This window comes from Vanellus vanellus (assembly GCF_965231255.1).
Source record: "Vanellus vanellus genome assembly, chromosome: 5".
NCBI lineage: Eukaryota > Metazoa > Chordata > Aves > Charadriiformes > Charadriidae > Vanellus > Vanellus vanellus.
Genome location: NC_138910.1, coordinates 17,121,392 through 17,142,188, shown reverse-complemented (window position 1 = coordinate 17,142,188; position 20,797 = coordinate 17,121,392). Strand labels below are relative to the sequence as shown.

General features: G+C 51.9%; 1 protein-coding gene across 1 annotated transcript in view; it reads left to right on the top strand.

The window, feature by feature from the left end:
- Positions 1 to 20,797, top strand: part of MARCHF4 (membrane associated ring-CH-type finger 4) — a gene marked incomplete at its 5' end in the record, with an annotated part of 106,723 nt that overhangs the window by 66,339 nt on the left and 19,587 nt on the right. The window contains 2 exons of the mRNA XM_082483299.1: positions 9,088 to 9,243; positions 19,534 to 19,726. Coding sequence (XP_082339425.1) covers positions 9,088 to 9,243; positions 19,534 to 19,726 — 349 coding nt within the window. The remainder of the gene's footprint in view (positions 1 to 9,087; positions 9,244 to 19,533; positions 19,727 to 20,797) is intronic.

Below are 20,797 nucleotides of genomic sequence, written 5' to 3'. Positions count from 1 at the left end.
TGCACTGAAGGCTCTTCACTTAATCGGTGTGATTATCACACCTGATGAGGCACAGCAGGTGATATCTGAGATGCTTGCTTTTTGATTCCTTGCAACTGAGCAACATTTAGTAAGAATTACTTAAATCAGCTAATCAAAAACATGTTCAATGACATTAGGATGAAGTGGGCTCTAGAACACCTAAGCAAAGTTATTTTTCTGGTGGAAATCTTTCTGTAGAGAGAAAAGCAAATAAACCCCAATGAGATCTATATATTATAAGCTCTCCGCTCCTTGGGCTATTGAGAAGTAATTCCTGAAAATCCTTTGTTATTCTGTATTTCGACTTTGTTCTGGTGGAACAGGTTTTCACAAACCTTTTCTACTCGTATTTTGGTGGCATAGCTGAGACCGGCCAAAAGCCTGTGTGGTAGCTGCCGGAGCAAGGGCCCACAGCGGTGTAGCCGTGCTGTGGCTGGGCTCTGCGAGCCCAGCCGTGCACAGCTGGGACAGGCTGGTGTCTGCCTCCCCACGCCAGGAAAACGGGGTGGTGGGGCCGTTTGCAGGTGTCATTCTGATGGTGGTGCGTGTAGGCAGTGGCACGGTCCTTCGCAACATTGGTCCTGTAGTTGCCGTTTCTATTGAATAGGTTTTCATCCCCTAGGAAGGGCGTTTTCCAGCTTTAGGAAATTAAGTTGTGTGGAGTTTGGTTACCAAAAAGGGATGATGCCGAAAGGACAAGATGGTGGAGCTGTAAAGGAGCAAAGTACGAAGTTTGGTGCAGTGGGCAGAGCAGGGGGTGATTCACCTCCAAACCCTCATCACCTGGGAGCTGGGTGAGCTCCTCCTGTCTGTGTGGAGGGGACCACAACGCTTTATGCTGCAGAGGCATGAAGACCTGATCGGGTACAGTGGGGAGATACCACCTAACTGCCCAGACTCTGCAAACCGAGGGCTTCCATTTTGCTGAGAAAAGAAGCCAGGGACACTGCTGGCACAAACTGCTGGAGAAAACCACCTGTAGAAGGTCAGGATGTGTGTTTTCTCCTCTCTGAAGCCAGTAGAGCCCTTTGCTGTGTCGCAAAGTGCAGAATGGCCCAGTCTGCTGGGCACAGGGCAGGATCAGCCCCGGCTTCCTCTCTGCAGGTTCAGTGGTGGCAGCAACAGGTCCCTCACTGTGCTATTTGCTCTGAGGACAACTAATTGGTCACAACTCCTGTTCAGGAGAATATCCTCCCAGAATGGCCTGTCTGTTGGCAACACCCACACACAGAGGCAGAGCTCAGCATCTTCCCTCTCAGTTAAAGGGACCCTGAGGGACTTAGGGACTCCCCTCTCACTGTGCCAGCAGTGACTGTCCCACCTGAGAACCAGCCCCTGGCATCCCCTTCCATGCTCTCCCCCTTTCATAGCTGAGTGTATCGTACATCTTAGGGCTCTGTGCCCATCACCTTTCCCTGGCCTGAAACCAAGGTATTAAAATCCTCTGTAGCCCATTGCACAAAAAATACCCTGTGAGCCTGTGTTTCTCACAAAAATGTGTGCTTTCTGCTCCTTTAAAGTACTTTTCCCTTAGAGGAAATTGATGTTAAAGCGTGAGACACCTGGTCTTACCTGTACCAGCTCCCTTTGGCCCGTACCAGTGGTGGCAGGAATGTGCCCAGAGCTGGTGCATTGTTCCTGCCTTCAGGCAAACACATGGACAAGTTACTGTCAGCTGAGTATTGAAACAGCCCTAGCCAAAATCAAGCCCTTTTTTCTTATTTTTCAATGAGAAGGGGTAGGGCCACGTCCGAATAGTTCACGTTAAACTCCACAGCGTTCCTGCTTTGCTTTTATGTTTCCAAGGCGTTGCTCAAACACGCCCCAGCTCCCTGACAGCTCACATTAAGCTCCACGGAGCTGCGTTCCATCACCTTCCCCTGAAAATCAGTGAAGGAGCGAGGGCAGAGCCATGCGGCTGAGCCACCGCTCCAGACTGCTCCTTGGATGTCACCGCAGTGAAGTCTCCTGTTGGAGGGAGGGAGATCCACCACTCACTAACGCGTTGGGCACCGAGGACTTCTCAAACCTCTTCCTCTTTCTTTCTTTTCTTCCTGAGTTTTTATTCCCCATCTTTGTTTGTCTCTCTCCTGCCCTCCTGCCCTGCAGAGCTCTTCAAGGTTTTAGCAATTAAAGGCGGAGGGGGAAGCCATCCTTTTACTGCTCCCTGGTGGGGCCAAGAGCTGATCTATGTGCAGAGGAGACCCATCCCTGCTCCTGCCTGGCTGAGTCCATTGCACCATTGCTTACCCTGTGGGAAGGGTGAAGTACGGATGTTGCCCTCAGGCTTTGTCGATGTGGCACCCATGCCTGTTAATAAGCCCTGGAGATCCCACAGTGGCACATGGGTGGCCCTGTGGGAATCTTGCTTTTGAACATCCCGCTCAGAGGTGGCAGAGGAAGAGCAGGGCAGTTTGGTGAAGAAGGTGGCCAACGCTATAGTGCAGCATGGGGGTCTTTTGGGATTTTCCTGTGCTCTGCTGACCAGGGCACAGCTCTGGGATGGGGACCAGCCAGACACGTCTCCCCCCTGCACCATTGCAGGTTATGGGGGCAGTGGGTTTTTGCCTGCTGTCTGCCTCCAACACAGCTGAGTCTCTCGAGTCATTCTCTTTAACCAACAAAAAATCTTTTGAGGTAAAACATGGGCAAGCTTCACCGATGCCCTGGTGAGCAGGCCAGATGGGGTGATGGTCCTCTAACTCTGCAGCAACAAAAAGTCCCAGAAAACCTGTGGGGATCGACAAGGCTCAGAAAAAAGGACGTCTCCCTTCCTCCCCCCTTCTTCATCCCCCTCCCAAATTCTGAGCTGCCACCCCCGGCACTGTCTGTCCATCCACCCATCTGTCCCAGTGGCAGTGACAGGCACAAAACGCTGGAGATGGAAAGCAGCAGAGATCACTTAAAATTCCCCGTGGCCACAGTAAAGCTGAAGGCTGTGGGTAGCAGCTGCTCAGCCAGAAAGTCCCGTCGCTTGTGATAGCAGTGGGACGAGTTTTCCTGCAGAAAGAGGCTGTGGAGCAGGTCCCACCCTGCCCTCCCCGCAGCTGTGGCTTCAGCCTTTCGTATTTTCATCAGAGAGGTGCAGAAAAAGCCCAAGCAGCGTGGCAGCCTCGGCGCTCCTCGCAGGTGCCGCGGCAGCAGCCTCCGTGGGCGGAAAGGCAATTTGTGCTGTTTTCCTAGGACTGGGAGCTCTGCAGATGTGATGGCTTTTCAGACAGGACTCGCTCTGGAACAATCATTGGGTCTCAGCTCAGGACCGTGTGAGATGGATCCTTCTTTTGCCCAGCACCCACATTTCCAGACACCCCCAAAATATGCCTGATGGTCCCGGAGGGATGTGCGGTGGTTTTGCTGGGTTCATTGAAGCTGAGCTGCCTTTCGGCTCACACCCAGCCTGTAGGCAGAGGGATGCCTGTGTTTTGTTGCTGGATTAGTCATTGCCCTGTTGGAGATAAATGCCCCATTCGCAGGGCTGCCAGAACAGCTAATACCCATCCAAAATTGGAGAAAACCACAAAAAAAAAGCAGAGCTGTGCCCCCCCTCTCTCCCCCGCACCCATCTCAGAGCCCCCAGGCTGCCGTGCCCGGCTGCACTGCTGGGGCACCTTTACCGTGCCAGAGCCCCTCGGAGATGTGGTCCTGCCCCAGGGAGCTGCCGGGCCAAGATCCCACACTGAACTTCAGCCAGGCAGCCGCAGGCTTAAAGCCATGGCTGAGCAACAAAAATAATTGTCCAGAGCTGGAATTTTTCTCTGGCCCTTTATGGGGCTGCATTTCTCTTGCAACTTGTTGGCCCCGGGGGCTGCCTGGTGTGGGGCAGTGCTGCCTCTGCATGCCGAAGCGATGCCCGGTCTTGCAGGGGACCTGTGGGACGAGGCAGTCCTGGTCACAGTGGTGGTACCTGGGGGTGGGAAGGGAGCTGCAAAGAGTCTAAGCGATTTATTTTTGTAATCACACACATAAGTTTTCCTATAGGTTCCCCAGTTTTCAGGGAGCTGCCCAGTCAGGGGATCCTCCCCCAAGGAAATTCTCTTGGCAAATTGCTGCCGACACAGGGATTGAGGCCAGCACCCAGCTCTGCCGGGACACCTGGGCAGATGCCACCCCACCACCGAGCCCGGTGCATAACTGTGCCCTGTGCTGTCCCAGCACCATGGGAGATGTAAACCCACTCACTCCTCACTGGGTCCACACTCTGCATCGATCTGGAGAATTCCATGCAGTATACATATATATATTCATAGGTGCTTATTACGCGTCCCTCGTTGCCTGTTGCTGGTTCAGCCAGTAGCACAGTACTTGTGCACAGGAGGGTACTCACGGGAATCATTTGAGATGCGGATAGTAACATGTGTGTTTGGTTTAAAAGGATGGAGGGGCAGTTCCTGTAAGCGTGTGTGAAGACAGAGTGATCATTAATACAAGTTTACCAGCTCTGTAACGGTGGGTTTCTCTTTGCCATTGGACTTAATTCCTCTGTAATTATGTTCCTAATATAGAAATCACTTGGCATTTATTTGCCATAATAAAACTTCCCATTACATTTAAATTCAATGTGAAGATTTAAGTGTATTTAGGAGACTCAGCTGAAGACCTGAAATTAAATATTCCTGGTTTCCTTTGCCAAACAAGACAAACTCAGATAAATACTAGCAGTAAGATCCATGCGTGCAGCTACTCCCGTGAGCAGCGGCAGCTCAGAGAAAGACAGTGGCCCTCGCGATGTGGGTGACTCTTTCAGCTTCCTCTGCCCTTCTCTGGCCTGGGGCACTGGTCCTGTGGGTGATGCTAACAACTGATGCTACTTTGTACACCTGAGCAGGGAGAACACACGGCTGGGCAAAACCCGCAGGTGTTAAGATCACCATCAGCCATCCCAGTTTGCTGTACAGCTTGCCCTGGTTTTCAAAATGTTTGCTTTAATAGTTGTGGTAGCAGGATGTTGCTGACATGGCTCTTTGCAGCTGAGCTGGTGCTCAGGAAAAGCCGTAGCTCAGCACAGCTGGAGCTGGGAGACCCCAGAAGACTATGTCCTGGCCCAGTGACCATCGTCCCCAGCCCTGCCATGTTCAAAGGAGACCCGGTGGGCAAATTTGCTATAGTTAATTTATAGTTAAAAGGACAGGCCTGGCAAACACATCCCATGACTGCCTGCTGGTGGGTGAGCAGCTGCAGCTTTGGTAGCGACGTGCGGATGGGCTCCCAGCACTGACAAATGACAGATAAAATGGTCAGGCGAAACACCGACACCAGCACGCAACTGGGGTGATGCTGCTCCTGGCGTCATTACTTTCTTCCTAGATATACTGAGCATCAGAAGCGTGCGCTGGCAATAATTTTTTTCTCCATCCTTTCTCAGAACTCCTCCCAGTAGGCTTAAAATAGCAGGTCCCGGATAATCATTAACCACTTTGACGTATTGCAACGGGCACAGATTGGGAATTCATAAGGAGAGGACGGAGCTGGAACAGACCCTCACGCCCAGTTCGTCTCCAGCAGTTTTATCCTCCTCAGGGCAAAGCCAGTTCAGCCTGACCTTGTCACTGCTGCTCCTAGAGACAAGCTCCCATCACATCCAGAAATAGGGAAGAATATGATACATAACTGCTTAATGTATCACTCTTCCCATAAGTAGGGAAGAGTAATAATATATAGGGAAGAGTATTTGATCTGGATGTTGAGAGGGTTATGGCTGAAGCCAGAGCCACCCTTCCTTTTTTGTTACCTCTGGTTTTCCACCTTTGACATGGACCCTAATTTAGACTTGGATAACAACAACAAAAAAAGGCAGATGCCCTGAGTCCTAAAGCCACTCGGTTGTTTCAGGGGAAGAAGATGGTACTGAGCAAGCTGAGGATGAAGCTTGCAGCCGGGGAGCATTTCTCCACTAGTTGCTGCTAAAGCAGAAATGCTGCTTAGGCTGATCCAAGGGATGAGTTGTAAATCCACAAAAGAAAATTGCAAAAAACAAGTGTTGGACATAGACCTTTCAAAGGGTCTTTGGAGAGCAGTCCCCAATGGGAATTGGTAGGAACGCTGTTGTTCGAAGCACTGGAGAATATGTTGTGCAGAGCTGACTTCTACAAACCTACAGAAATGGGAGTGGGGATTTAATTTCCATCCCTAATTGCTGTGATCTGCACCTCATTTTGGGCTTGCTTTTGTGTGCATGTAGCTTTTAGCAGAGGTCTCTGTGCAGTGAATCCTTCATGTGTGTCACAGCCAATGGACTGTTTCTGAGCTCGCTGTGCAGCCAGCAATGAAACTCCCTCTCCTTTGCTGTGCAAAGGATTTATTCCTTTAATATGCCCCTGGTATTTATTTTTCTGCTGGTACAGGAGTGCGTGTGCGCGTGTGTGCATGTGGCAGTGTTTTACAAATGCCTGCTGTGGACAGAATTGGGCTTCACAGTATGCAAAAATAGCTGTGCGCCACACACAAGGATATAATATTTCACACAACTGGAGAAAATGTGATAAAACAGATTTTTGCTGGATTTGCAAAAATCAAGAAACTGGGGGATTCATCTCCACAGTTGAGTCCTGAATTCTTGCAGGAGCTGGCAGGACTGTCTGGGTTGGAGTGTCCCAATTAGGGAAGGGGTCCTGGGTCCCCACGGCAGGATAGGATGTCTATGAACATCTCTTGGGTCTGAAGAGACAAGCTCAGATTTTGTAGACTCGCTTTATTACAGAGCCCGAGAAGCCAACGTGAGTCCAGGCTGCAGCTACAGCTTTTCTCCTCTGCCTTTGCCTGGAGGTTGTTGCTCTTAGTTCCTGCTCCATTCTGCCCTGTTCCTGATCCATCATCACGGGTGCCTCCAGCTGCTCATTAGACAAAACCCAGGTCCCTCACTTGGCCCTTTGAGCCCTTCAGGAGATGTTGGTGTGCTGTGAGGCGGAAAGCCAGGGAGGTTGTAGAGCTGGGAGGTTTCTGCATTACCTTTTTGGTGCTGGGATCACACTTGTGTGCTGAGGAGTGAAGCTGTTGGGAAAATACAGCACCAGGGACTGAGATGAGGAGGGTAGACCAGAGGCTCAGAGCAGCGGTCCTTGTAGCTATTGGTGTGGAAGAAGTTTGGCGAGCGGGGGAGTGGAGGAGATGTGCTGTGCCCTGATCTCTCCCCTTTTCCGTCCTGGCTGGCGGTACGTGCTCATGTGGGTTCCTTATCACACGTGCTTTTCCACCCCAGTCCCAGCAAGGGGCACAAACGTGCACAGCCGAACCTGAGCCCCTCAAACAGCACCTCACACAGGGAGTTTGGATGCCAAATGTCAGTGCTCTTTCCCACACTCATCTTCCTCCCATCTAATCTTCCCTGCTTCCCTACTCCTGGCTTGTCCTGTTGCACTTTTCCAAGTGAAAGAGGTTTATGGTTCCTACAACCCTTCTTGCTCCCCCTTTCCCTTTGCATCCCCTCCAGAGTGCAGTGAAAACCAGTGACAGCTAGAGCTGAGCCTGGTTTTGTAATGTAAACAGTTATTTACAGTTTTGCTAAAATTTCATGGAAGATGACATTTTTAGGTCACCTCGCTGAAGCAAATGAAATGATTAACACGTTTGCATTAGGTTTCATAAAAAAAGGCATCACTCTTGCCCCGCGTGGTGCTCAGTTCCTCAGGTTCTGAGACCTGACGTGGTACCCTGAAAGCTAAGGCAGTTTCCCACCAGGGTTAGCAAGAGCAGGATCTGGTTCCCTAACCCAAGGCAGCTGGGATGGATGTCTTTTGCTGTGTCCAGCAGCCTCAGACATCAGGCTGTGTCATCCTGGTTGCTCCATCAGTAGTAACGATGGGGCTGATCTGGGGGTATAAGGGGATATATCCTCTACCCAACACTGATGCCAGCCTTCCCCATTCTGCCTTTAAAAGCTTTTAAATCTTGGAGCACACCTAAATACACAATTGGGACCTGTATTGTGGCTTTTAAACACTAAAAGGTGGGGAGTAAAATGTAATGGCTCTGTTCTTCCCTAAATAAGCGATGGCAAATGACTGTAAAGTGAGCTCCTGAGCTTGTGTGCGCAGGGGGGAATTTAGTCCCATGGTGAACAGGACTGGATCAGAATAATATTGAGGTTTTCTGGATACCCCTGGTTAAAGCTACACCAGAAACAAAGGAACAAGCCAGGAGGATCAGTGTTTCAGCCATGGCTCATAAATGTCTGTGTGTCACAAGCCAGGACACAATTTGTTCTCCACCGTGCTTGCTTCTAGGGTGAAAATAGCCAGCGCTACAGGCTATCCATCAGTATGACTCACTTTCGGGACAGACTGTCTGGGGGAAGTGTATGGGAGGGGTGTGAAATTTGAGGACCTTTTCCCTGCTGGGCCATGGGTACACAAAGACCTGGACCCAAAGCACACACCTGCCACCCACGGTCGTGTTTGTCCCTCTTGGTCTGTGAGCACTGGGAAGGAGACACCTGCGTCTAGCACTGCAGACTCCCACAGGCTGGCAAGTCCTGCGAGGTACCGCATGGCGCTGGGCTCAGTCCAGCTCCCGGAGAGGAGCGGTACCTCCATGGCTGGCACTAGCCAGCCTGCCCAGAAAGTCCAATGGCCACCGAGTCCGTGCTCCCCCTCCTGCTCGGCTGGGCTCGAGGAAGCCGCCCCTGGGCTGAGTGGGACACCAGCCTGCAGCAGAGGCTGTCTTGCAGCTACCCCCATCGCCAGCCTCGCTTTCTAAAATTGGTGGCAGAGGGACAGAAACCTGAGCAGTGAGACAGTGGCAGCTGGTTGCCAACAGAGCTGTGTCCCCTGACTGTGGACTAGTGTGGGTCCTCTGGTGTCTAGTAAGAGTTGCGCTCATCTAGTTTTTCCTTCAGTGGCAATATTAAGGCACCTCTTATCTACCCAGCTGTATCTTTTCACCAAAAAAAGAAGTCGGACCCAAGTATTTGAAACTGTTACATCCCTCTCAAGCTCTGTTCACATCAGCCGAGAATTATTAGAGGGGAAAACAGATGGAGGCAGCGTGATTACCCAGGCCAAACCAGGTGCTGCTGCCGTGCCGTGCCTGTGGGAGGAGGGGAGCCTCGCTGATGCTGTCTCTCTTTTTCAGGGGGAGTTGCTGAGCCCGTGTCGATGCGATGGATCGGTGAAGTGCACGCACCAGCCATGTCTGATCAAATGGATTAGTGAGAGAGGCTGCTGGAGCTGTGAGCTGTGTTACTACAAGTATCACGTCATTGCCATAAGCACAAAGAACCCTCTGCAGGTAAAGGTACTAGAGACATTTCAAAGTCTATTTATTCTCGTTTCTATTTTTGTTTCTGGGAGCAAGTGGATTTTACCCACATGGGTTTTTCTTTCCTGCGCACAGTGATCCATGTATCTGAGACACTTAGAAAGGGTGGTCAGGGTCTGGTCCACGTTCTGCTCGGGCGTACCGGAGGTATCCCTCCGGAGTCTGTTCTTTCTGTCCTTTGACAATTCCCACACTCACTGTTGCCTCCTGTTGAGAATGCCAGTGTGACCGCAATAGTGCTGTAACACCTCACAGTCCTTCAAATGTGTTCGTCCACTGGAGACCGCAGGTATGCCACTGTCCCCAGGGACAGACGGGGACGGAGCAGTTATGGGATTTGCTACAACAGAGCACACAGTCTGACAGAGCAGTATCTTGAGCTCCACATGTCTATAATTGTGCCATTAACCCCAATCCCCTCCTGCTGAGCCCCCTCTGTGTTGGCATGAGGGATGGAGGAGGTGGGTGGAGGGCTCTTACAGCTCTCCTGTCTAATCCTGCCACCCTTTTCACTTTACTGCTCCCCTGTGATCAAATACATCCTGGCATGGCACAAGGGGTGTTGGCTGTGGTGATCTGGTCTCTCCAACCCTGATTCTCAGGGGACATTTTGCAGGTGTACACTCAACAGGTAAAGCACATCTTGGTGTAAGTGACTGTGAAAGGCATCAGAGGACCCGCCTTCTTTCTCTTCCAAGTTCAAAAGCACTGTGCTTCAATAAGCCCCACTGCAGGCTGGTAATTTAAAATCCAGAATTCAGAATGGGGAAAACTGTGTGACTGTTGAAGAATGGGATAATTTATCTTTAATAGTTATTGAGGGGCAACACCTGAAGATGGACTAATTGCTGCATGCCTTTGCTGAGCACCATTAGTACCGTGGATGTAAGGAAGCACATTACATCCAGGCACTACTGCTTAATTAGCGTCATCTGGACTGGAGAGACATTACAGCAGCATGCTGTGGTTTAGAGACCAGGGCAATGTCTGTAAGGATGTCGGTCTGTCCAGCACCTGATGAAAGGCTTTGGCTCTCTACTGGCTGGTCTGCTCTCTAATAGGAGGCAGAGACTTTGTCAGTGGTGGTGCCTGGCTGTATGGGGGCGGGCGGAATGCAAAGTCCTGCTCTCTCCTCCAAACTGCAGTCTCTGTGTGTCTGTTTCCAGGCCTGAGGTCACTAACCACAGTGAGGAAACAGGGACAGCACTTTAGGACTCCAGACTTAAAGTAGTGAAATTAGTGGGGCATCATGGGGAAATTCTGCTGGGCGGAAGAAAAAATCCTGCCTAATCTTTGCAAGTCCCTACAGCTTCTGATTCAATTTTCCATGTGCCGTGGGCTGGGGAGATCAGTAGTTCCACCCCAAGGTTTGATCCCAGACCCAGGGTGTTTTAATTTCTTGGCTCTAGTAACTCAGAGCAGATTGAAGCACAGGAGGGGAGATGTGGACAAAGCAGTGTTTATTTATTTCTGGAAAGCTGGTCCATGAGTGCCCTAATGCTTCCTGTGCCTCAGATCGGGGGTGCGATGCTGAGCAGCACTGAGGGTTTGTGGGTGCAGATTTACGAGTGTGCATGTAGCCAGAACTGCCTTCAGGGAATGACCTCCAAATGCTCTATGCCTTCAGGTGGTTCAGAGCAATGGATCAGTGGCTTTCCTCCTGCTCCTCACGCCGCTAAAATTTATTGGAGCTATTCACAAACAAGCTCCCCTCCCACACACACATTCAAAAGCCTGCGCAAAGGACTGCTCTTTTTGGGCTCCGCTGTTAGAAAGCGGCCTGATCTGCTGGCCTTTGCCACAAACGCAGAAACGGACTGGCAGGAACAACTGAGTGAGGGTCCCAGAGGACCATGCAGACCCCGGGCTCGGAGGCTTCACATCACTGGCTTAGACTTCACAGCACTTCTCGCAGAAGCACAGGGAGATTTGGAGGGTGGGAAGAAGCAACTGGAGTGAAAAGTCACTTGGTCTGGAATAAATGCGGCGTGTGTGGAGTTACAGATCCATGCCCGGGCACCCTGTCTTGTGCCAGCCCAAAGGCACTTCTGGGAAGCAGATGCTGCACTAGTATTAGCATGTGAAATCGTAGAATCATAGAACCATAGAATGGTTTAGGTTGGAAAGGACCTTGAAGATCATTGAGTTCCAACCCCCCTGCCATAGGCAGGGACACCTCCCACTAGACCAGGTTGCCCAAGGCCACGTCCAGCCTGGCCTTGAACACCTCCGGGGATGGGGCCTCAACAACCTCTCTGGGCAACTTGTTCCAGTGCCTCACCGCCCTCAAAGGGAAAAACTTCTTCCTAATGTTCTATCTGAACCTGCCCTCTTCCAGTTTAAAGCCATTCCCCCTTGTCCTATTGCTACATGCCCTAGTAAAATGTCCTTCCCCAGCTCTCCTGTAGGTCCCCTTTAGGCACTGGAAGACCACAATAAGATCTCCCTGGAGCCTTCTCTTCTCCAGGCTGAACAGCCCCAACCCTTTCAGCCTGTCCTCATAGGGGAGGTGCTCCAGCCCTCGGATCATCCTCGTGGCTGCTCTCCTCTGGACACGCTCCAGCAGGTCCATGTCCTTCTTATGTTGGGGACTCCAGAGCTGGATGCAGTAGTCCAGGTGGGGTCTCACGAGAGTGGAGTAGAGGGGCAGAATCACCTCCTTTGACCTGCTGGTCACACTTCTGATTCAGCCCAGGATACGGTTGGCCTTCTGGGCTGCGATTGCACATTGCTGGCTCATGTTGAGCTTGTCAGTCAGCACCCCCAGGTCCTTCTCCTCAGGGCTGCTCTCCAGCCATACCCCGCCAAGCCTGTATTTGTGCTTGGAATTGCCCCGACCCAGACGTAGGACCTTGCACTTGGCCTTGTTGAACTGCATGAGGTTGGCTTGTGCCCACCTCTGCAGCCTGTCCAGGTCCCTCTGGATGGCATCCCTCCCCTCCAGTGTGTCTACCTCGCCAAACAGCTTGGTATCATCGGCAAAATTCCCATGGGAAGTGGCTGATGTCCCAGGCCTGGACTTCCCACAATGACTAAGGGCTCAGACCCCCCCATACCCCATCACTACTCACACCACCGGGGTTTCTTTCTTCAGTGGCTCTCACAATCCTCCAGCACTGGGAAAGGGAGGCAGAGGACCCAGGGGCTGCAGTGCCCTGGCATGATGTGCCATAACAACGTGCCAAAGCATGTGTAGGTGGGAAGAGCATTCTTTGTGCTCAGTCTTCACCCCACACATGGACAGCAGGAGTCATACAGAATGTCTCTAAGTAAAGCAATAGTCCCTGGCCTTTCTTCTCAGGGCCTGCTGCCACTTCTGCCCATCTTTATTCTTAGAAGAAGGCTCTGAATTTCTCAAGCAGAGGTTTTGGAGGGCAAATGCTGTAAGAAATCATGGTTGTCTGTTTATTCCAGACCAACCGTAATACCTGCAAGGACCACACAAACCTCACCTCCTTGTCAAATGAAACCTGTTTGGGTGATGCTCTGAGCCTGGCTAGATTTTAACCAGCAATGTGTCCTACCTATCCCCTGTGTCCTCTCATGTGACGGACCACTGGAAAGCCAAACCCAGGCAGCTGGCAGGCCCTGGGCTCCCTGAACCAATTGGTCCAAGCAGAGCAGCACACCCAACACCCACATGTTCCCCAGGATCTGCGTATTTCTCTGCCCATTTTGACATCTGCTGCACATTTTTTAGAGCGCCTAGGAGCACAGCATGGGCAGATGTGCGTGGAGACTCGGGGTGTGGGCGAAGAAGTTACAGCCAGGTCCCTCTGGATGGCATCCCTCCCCTCCAGTGTGTCTACCAAGCAACACGTGCAGTGACAGCAAGAGAAACTTCATGGCATGTGCCTTATAACAGGGGCTTTCCAGGATAGCTTGAGTCTTACCAGATGCTCCAGCACACAGAACAGAAGGGTTTTCATCACAGCATGTTTCTGTTAGTGGACCCTCCTTCCTCCCTGCTGCCTTTCCAGTATCTGAATAAGCCACAGCATCTGTAAACACACAGTAGGGAAGCTACCACAGCGGTGGCATAACTTTGTTCACTGAATTTATAAAAAGAAGAGCCGTCCTCCAAAAGATAATTGGGGAGGATGGCCGGGGCCTTAGGACAGGAGAGAGGGGAATCATGGAATCACGGAGTTTTCAGAGTTGGAAGGGACCTCTAGAGATCATCTAGCCCAACTCCCCTGCTAAAGCAGGATTGCCCAGAGCACATTACTCAGGACTGCATCCAGGCGGGTCTTGAAAATCTCCAGAGAAGGGGACTCTACAACCTCCCTGGGCAGCCTGTGCCAGTGCTCTGTCACCCTCACCGTAAAGAAGTTTTTCCGTGTATTTGAACAGAACATCCTATGTTCTAACTTGTGCCCATTGCCCCTCGTCCTGTCACTGGGAACCATTGAAAAGAGCCTGGCTCCATCCTCCTTCAGCCCACCCTTCAGATACTTGTATGCCATAATAAGGTCTCCTCTCAGCCTTCTCTTCTCCAGGCTAAAGAGTCCCAGCTCTCTCAGCCTTTCCTCATAAGGCAGATGCTCCAAGCCCTTAATCATCTTAGTTGCCCTTCGCTGGACTCGCTCCAGCAGTTCCCTGTCCCTCTTGAACTGGGGAGCCCAAAACTGGACACAGTATTCCAGTTGTGGCCTCACCAGTGCAGAGTAGAGGGGGAGAATGACCTCCTTCGACCTACTGGCCACACTCTTCCCTATGCAGCCCAGGATTCCATTGGCCCTTTTGGCAACAAGGGCACATTGCTGGGCCATGGATAATTTACTGTCTACTAGGACCCCCAGATCCTTCTCCTCAGAGCTACTTCCCAGCAGGTCTGCCCCTAACCTATACTGGTGCTTTACATTCTGGGAGAGCCAGACCTAAGCAGCGCTGGGAATGGTCCACTCCACCCGTCTAGGAAAAACCTCTGCTCGGTTGTGATCCTGGGTCTGAAAATTAAATTGCTGACTAGCACAGCTCAGGATGTTAATGATACGTACTAAGGGGACGTGTCAGATACAGCAATAAAAATAAACTGAACTGCCTGAGGCAGGCATGGGGGAGCTCTCAGAGGAGTGTAGGAAGGCTTTTCCAGTGAGCAAGTCTTCTTAGCGAGCTGCTGCAGTAAGACACAGATCTCTTCCGCAGGCAAATATCTGCCTTGGATCTGCTCGTGCTGGTGCTTGGGAACATTTGGAGACTGCTGGTGCCAAAGAAAGGGAAATACGGATCAGGCCTTAAATACTATAGTAATGAGATTGTTAATCAGTGTTACATTAGCAGTGCGGGGGTTTCGCTCACAAGCCCCGGAGCAGAAGCACTGAAGCAAAAAGGGAAACAGGTTTGTCCCAAGTACAACACGTAGGTTATGAAACAGTGCAAGAGAACAGCAAGCGTGACAGGACTGGCAGGCGCTGATCCCAGCTTGGCCCCTGGCTAAGGCCATCACAAATGTCAGAGCTGGGCTCCTAAGAAACCCTTGCTGAGACATCTGGGTTGCAGAGCTTTGCAGTTTGGGGAAAACGGGGAAACTTGGGGAAAATGAGTCCAAGAGGGCATGGTGTTTTGCACATGCACATCTGCATGGTATGCCAAAGCACTCAGCTGGGGGGGGGGGGGGGGGGGGCGGTAGCAGAGGACAGACAGACAGCTCCTGAGTGAAGGAGGACATTTCTTCAGAATGGTCTGGAGGGCTGGAGCCCTTTTTCCAGCACAGGTGGCAAGCCATCTGTCATGGCTTCAGCTGGGATAGAGTTAACTTTCTTACTAGCAGCTGGCATAATGCTATGTTTTGGATTTGGGATGAAAAGAGTGTTGGTAAAACACTGATGGTTTTGGTTGTTGCTAAGCAGTCAAGGCCTTTTCTGCTCCTCATAGAGCCCCACCAGTGAGTAGGCTGGGGGTGCACAAGAAGTTGGGAGGGGACACAGCTGGGACAGCTGACCCCAACTGACCAAAGGGATATTCTATGCCATGTGTCATGCTCAGCATATAAAGCTGGGGGAAGAAGAAGGAAGGAGGGGACATTCAGAGTGAAGGCTTTTGTCTTCCCAAGTAACCATTATGTGTGATGGGGCCCTACTTTCCTGGGGGTGGCTGAACACCTGCCTGCCCATGGGAAGTGGTGAATGAATACCTTGTTTTGCTTTACTTGTGTGCGTGGCATTTGCTTTACCTATTAAACTGCCTTTATCTCAACCCACGAGTTTTCTCACTTTTACTTTTCTGATTCTCTTCCCCATCCCAACCTGGGGAAGGGAGCGAGCGGCTGCGTGGTCCTATTTGCCACCTGGGGCTAAACCACAACACCATCGCAGAGAGATGCTTGGGCATGCTCTGAAGCCATTCTAAGCCTGGGGCTCACAAAGCTGCTCCTGTTATCCCGCAGGAGCTTTTAAAGCTTTCTGGTACCACCAAGTCCTTAGTTCTGCCCTGTTCAGTGCTGGCAGAGCATCTGTAGAGCTTTCTACCCACCTAAAGGTCACATTCCTGATTGACAAACTGTGTGAGCTGCTGGTTGTTAAAGGTGCGCTTCAGTACAGCTCAGTGGCTACCTGTGGGACTCGGCAGTCATTAACAGCTGAGGGAAGAAGGACTCGGTTTTAGGTCTCTCCCCACAAGGTGGGATCGCTTGACACTGACCTTGCTAGAGCTTGAACGTTTGAGCTGGAGATTTGGAGGGAGTGGGCTGTGTCTGCAGCCAGGCATTCAGACAAAGAGCTTTGGGGGTTTCAGACATGCTGGTAAAGGGTCTCTGCAAGCGTTGCTGAGACCTTTCTTTGCAGCTCTAGTGGTGACTCGGTGACGATAAGGTCACCCACCAAATCCCTGGTCTGCTGGACATAATGATGGTGGAGAGGGGTTAGGAAAGCAGGTGATTTTCTAAGGGCTGTTACGAAATCTGAAAGGCCCGATGCTGTGATTACGGCAGGCTCCTGAGGCCACCGGTGCAGGGACACGTCAGGCCCAGCTCCTGCAGCTGAAATTCATCAGCACATTCCACCTCTGAACAGCTCTTGGACCTTTCTGTCTGTGCTGTCACTGGGTAACATGCTTTATCTTCTGTCTCACCCCTTTTTTTCTCTCTGTGCAAACCTCATACCCTAAGATGTGTAGCAAAATGGAATTAAAAGATTGAAAATAATGACTCCAGTTATTGGTGGCTCAAGCTAGATGTGGGATGCTAAATTGCAGTTCTCAGGGTTGCCAGAGAGGAAATACAACATTTATTACTTACTTCTTTTTTTTCTTTTTTTTCTGGAAAATATTAAATTCTTCTGCAAGCTGGTTATTTTCCCCAGTGTTCAGCTCTGACCCATTTACCTCCTTGCCAGAGGGTAATCACACCCCAGTGCCACCTCCTGAACAGAGTCAGGACTGCTGCTGCGTGTGTCTCTGTCACTTAGTGCCAGATGCCGGGGGAGAGTCTCCTACCCCCTGGCACGACTGATAGACTCCAGCCTCTTCATTATCGCCGCAGCAAGCTTCCCGGCAGCTGCTGCCAGCTGAGCAGCGTCAGGCAGCATCCCTGCCTGTGCTTCAGCCTTTCTGTTCCCAACCGAAGGGAGCGGGGTTTGAAGATTGCACTCAGGTGTAACTTCCCTGTGCTCTGAGCTCCATCCCCTTCAACAGCATATGCATACTGCACCTAAGAAGCCTCCTTGTCTCTGCAAAGCAGTGGTGCTGCTTGTACGTGCCTGCTGGTTGTAGAAAACAGCTCCTTCCTCTTTTTCTGTCTTTAATTGCTACCTTGGAAGGACCTGTTGCCACCACAGGCCTTGCTGTGTGCCGGGCAGATGGTGAGGAGCCAGTCCATTACCTCCTCGGGAGAGAGAAATGATGCAGAATGATTTTGCTGGCACAGGCGCACGCGGGTCAGCGTGAGGGACCTGCAGTCAAACCTTCACACGCAGCACCGGGCTGCGCACCGGGCTCCCTGCGCTCCCATCCCCTCCACGATTGCCACAGTCGGTGGAAGGGGAGAGGAGATCTGGGGAAAGCTGCAGGAGTGAAAGTGCAACCCCACACACTTACCCAACTCCCCCCCGCCACACGCCTCTAGTCCTGGAGCTGTGAGCTGATGGCATTGGTTGTGGATTTGTCCTGCGGCTGCTTATGTTGCTGTTGAGGACAAAGCTGAAGAGCTGAGGGGAGGGCAACATAGCTCCTGATCCCACCCTCGGAACCCAAATTTGGGGGTGACGGGCGCTGGGATGTCTGTTGCCCCCTCTTAGCTCTGAGGTGGTCTGTCTTATGAGGGGAGAGGAGTGGCACAGCGCTGCATCTCTGTGGACTCCAGCACCCCTTGACCCTCCGGTTGTGACTGGCACCACCAAGCTCCCAGCCCTCAGAGGAGGACAGTTCGCTACCTCAGCTTCTTCGTGGCACAAAGGGGCAACTGGTGGAGCTGGATTTGGTGGTGGCGTGGAGCAGGTCGGGCTATGGCAGAGTGGGAAGGGGTTGTTGAAGAGATCACTGAGTGTCCCCAGCGCTTGGTGTTTGTCTTTGGCTGGGCCAGCTGCTGGAGCAGATGGCAGGAAGGGGACTGGGGTTAGCTGAGCAGAGTCCTGCCTCAGCAGGGAACGGAGTCTCTTCTGTTCAGCAGCTTTATGGCCATCTACTCCGTGGCCAACTACGAAATAAGCTGGTACCACCCACCTCACTGATGCTGCACATCCCTGACATGATTTGAGGACTCTCTGCCCTTGCAGGACATAAGCCAAGGAGCAAGTCTGGCAGAGGTAGACACTTCAGCTCACCTCTGAGCCAAGCCAGGCAATCTCCTTCCAGTTGCAACCCACAGACCTCAGCCTTGAGCTGAAGCTCTTGTCCATTCCTCTCCAAAGGCATCCCTTCGCAGGGGAGTGCATCTGGTTCAGGGGTTTGGTCATTGGACTGGTAGCAATGCCATGCATGCCTGTACCAGCACAAGTCACCTGTTGCTCTTCTCGCCCTTCAGCCAGGGTTCAAAGTCATCCCTACCTCCTAAAAAACACCGGTAACTCCTGGCTGACCTGGGCATTAAAGAGGGACCCAGCAACTGAACTTCCTTCTTGCCCTGCAAAAGGATGGGGCGAGGCTTGACAAGTGACCCTCATCTCCCAGGATATGTTTGACAAACGGGCAGGGTGCTGAGGGCTCGCCAGAGATGCCACCTCACAGGAACACTGAATTTGGGCTGAATCCAGGCTAAACATTTTCAATTCCTCTGAGTCCTCTATACCTGCAGGAGGCTGAAGTCCGCCTTTATTTATCCTTCTGCCGGTCCCACTGAGATTTCAAGGGCATGTATCTCACAGCTAAAGGTGGCCTATATACTTCGATGCCAGGAGAGACTGTCTCTCCCCGGCCTCTTTACATGTTTGATTTCTGATTTACAGGAGGGGCTACGGACCATGTCCCCACATCTTGTTAAAAAAAAGCAATTTCTGCTCTCGGTTTTCACAGAACAGTTCTCTCAGCGGTGTAAATCTGAGTGGGGAGGTTTTATGCTGGATGACAGAGAGGAATCCAGTCTTAGGATATTTATACTGTAGCTTATACAAAGCTATTTGACATAGTGAATGGATTTGGGGGAGTTATCTCTATTTTTTTCTTCTTCTGAGGAAGAAGCATTGGCGTTTACCTTGGAACACAGCCTGAACATGTCATCACCTAAAGGCAGGGTGTCCTGACCACAGCAACTTGTGTTGTTTGTAACAAGTTTTGTGGGATGTGCGTTGCCGCTGCAAGATCCTACCTAGTGCTGTGATCCTGTCAGATCTCACAAAGTGGCACAGAGCCAGCTCATGGGAGGCCTCTGAAGGAAAGCTTGGCTCTCTGAGACACTTTTTCTCATGGTAATAGGATGCCCTGGCCAAGGCTGCTGCCTGGCCTCTAACTGAGGCAGCAACTGAATGTCCTGGTTTGTGGTGGCCATCACAGACCTACTGTCATGGGGATGTTATTTTTGGTGTCTTGCCCCCGGTCCATCCTGACCCCTCAGGTCTCTCTGCTTTCCTGGTGCGATGCAGGATTCTTCCCCAATGCCTCTTCAGCAATGCTGTCAGGAAAAATGGGGCTATGCACTGTTCGACAGCTGCCTTGCTCCACCCCAGATGTGGACCAGGTAAAAGCGTCTATGCTCATAGGTGCTCTTGGAGATCTCCAAAACCACCACAATGATGTAAAACAGCGATGTGCCCCAACTAACTAATCTCTTCTTTTTCCTTTCTCCCTCCCCTTTGTCCCCTCTCCTCTCCCCGTTGCCTCCCCTTGCAGTGGCAGGCCATCTCTCTGACAGTCATTGAGAAGGTCCAGATAGCAGCGGCCATCCTGGGTTCCCTCTTCCTCATCGCCAGTATCTCGTGGCTCATCTGGTCGACCTTCAGTCCTTCAGCCAAATGGCAGCGCCAGGACCTGCTCTTCCAGATCTGCTATGGAATGTACGGCTTCATGGACATTGTCTGTATAGGTGGGTGATCGTATCTCACGGCACGGCCGAGGTCACCTGCCCGCTCACCTGTGGAGAGGAGAGGGAAATGGTGTGGAGAGCTGGCCGGTACAGCTTGGCTCGGATCAAGCCTCCCCGGCTTTCCCTCCTCTTTGCTTTCATGGCGCCTTTTTTACAGTCCTCTGCTCGTCTGGGCAGCCCCAGAGTGCCTCCTTGGCTGGGCTGGCAGAGGGACCTGCAGCAACCCCAAAGAGAAACAGATCTCTCTTCAGGGCAAGAAGAGGGTGGGGAGGTCTGGGGGAGGCTGGAGAGTGTAAGGCTTTTGAGAAACTCCTTCCTTTCTGGAACAGCTAATTTGGGCACTGCCCCATGGTTGGGTATGGTAGGGTCTCTCCACGTGCAACTCCTTGGCTCTCCAGCTCCTGCTGGGCAGGGGTGGCTGCCCCTTCTTTGACCCACCCTGGAGCTGCCATTCCCAACCAGCCCACGTCATGGCCCAGCCTGGGGTCCTTGTCAGGTTGCTGGTACAGAGCGGCTCTGAGGACAAAGCTGCCCCACACGGAGCAAGCCCAGACAGCAAAGCAGATGCTGTCAGCCTGGCCCCAGCAGGGTGTCCCTGAGAGCTCAAGCTGCAGCTCCAGTGCAGGTCTGCAGGATGGGGGAGCATAGCTGATGATATCTACGGGCAGAGGCACTCATCAGCCAGGCTGTTGAAAGAGCGGTGGTTATTGAAACAGTCCCGTGAACACCAGCCACCTCTGAACATGCTCCTGAGCAGTGTCCACCCAAGCACCGGCCACCAGATCCCGTCAGTTCAGGTGACCCTGCCAGGAAGCAAAGTGGGTCCCAGAGAGCTCTTCATGTCTGGGTCCTCCCATCATTGGTATAAAGGCGGAAGGAGCTTCCCAGAAACTCGGCAGGACAAGGCAGTCCTCTCGAATTGGTGGATATGTGTTTAAGTGGGTAGAGCCACTCCAGAGGGAAGGAGCACAGCCCTCAGGAGCAGCAGGACAGACATTATCACAGAGCAGCAGTTGGTGAAATTTGGGTGAAACAAACCCAGCGGCAGGGACCCTCATTCAAATGGCTCTT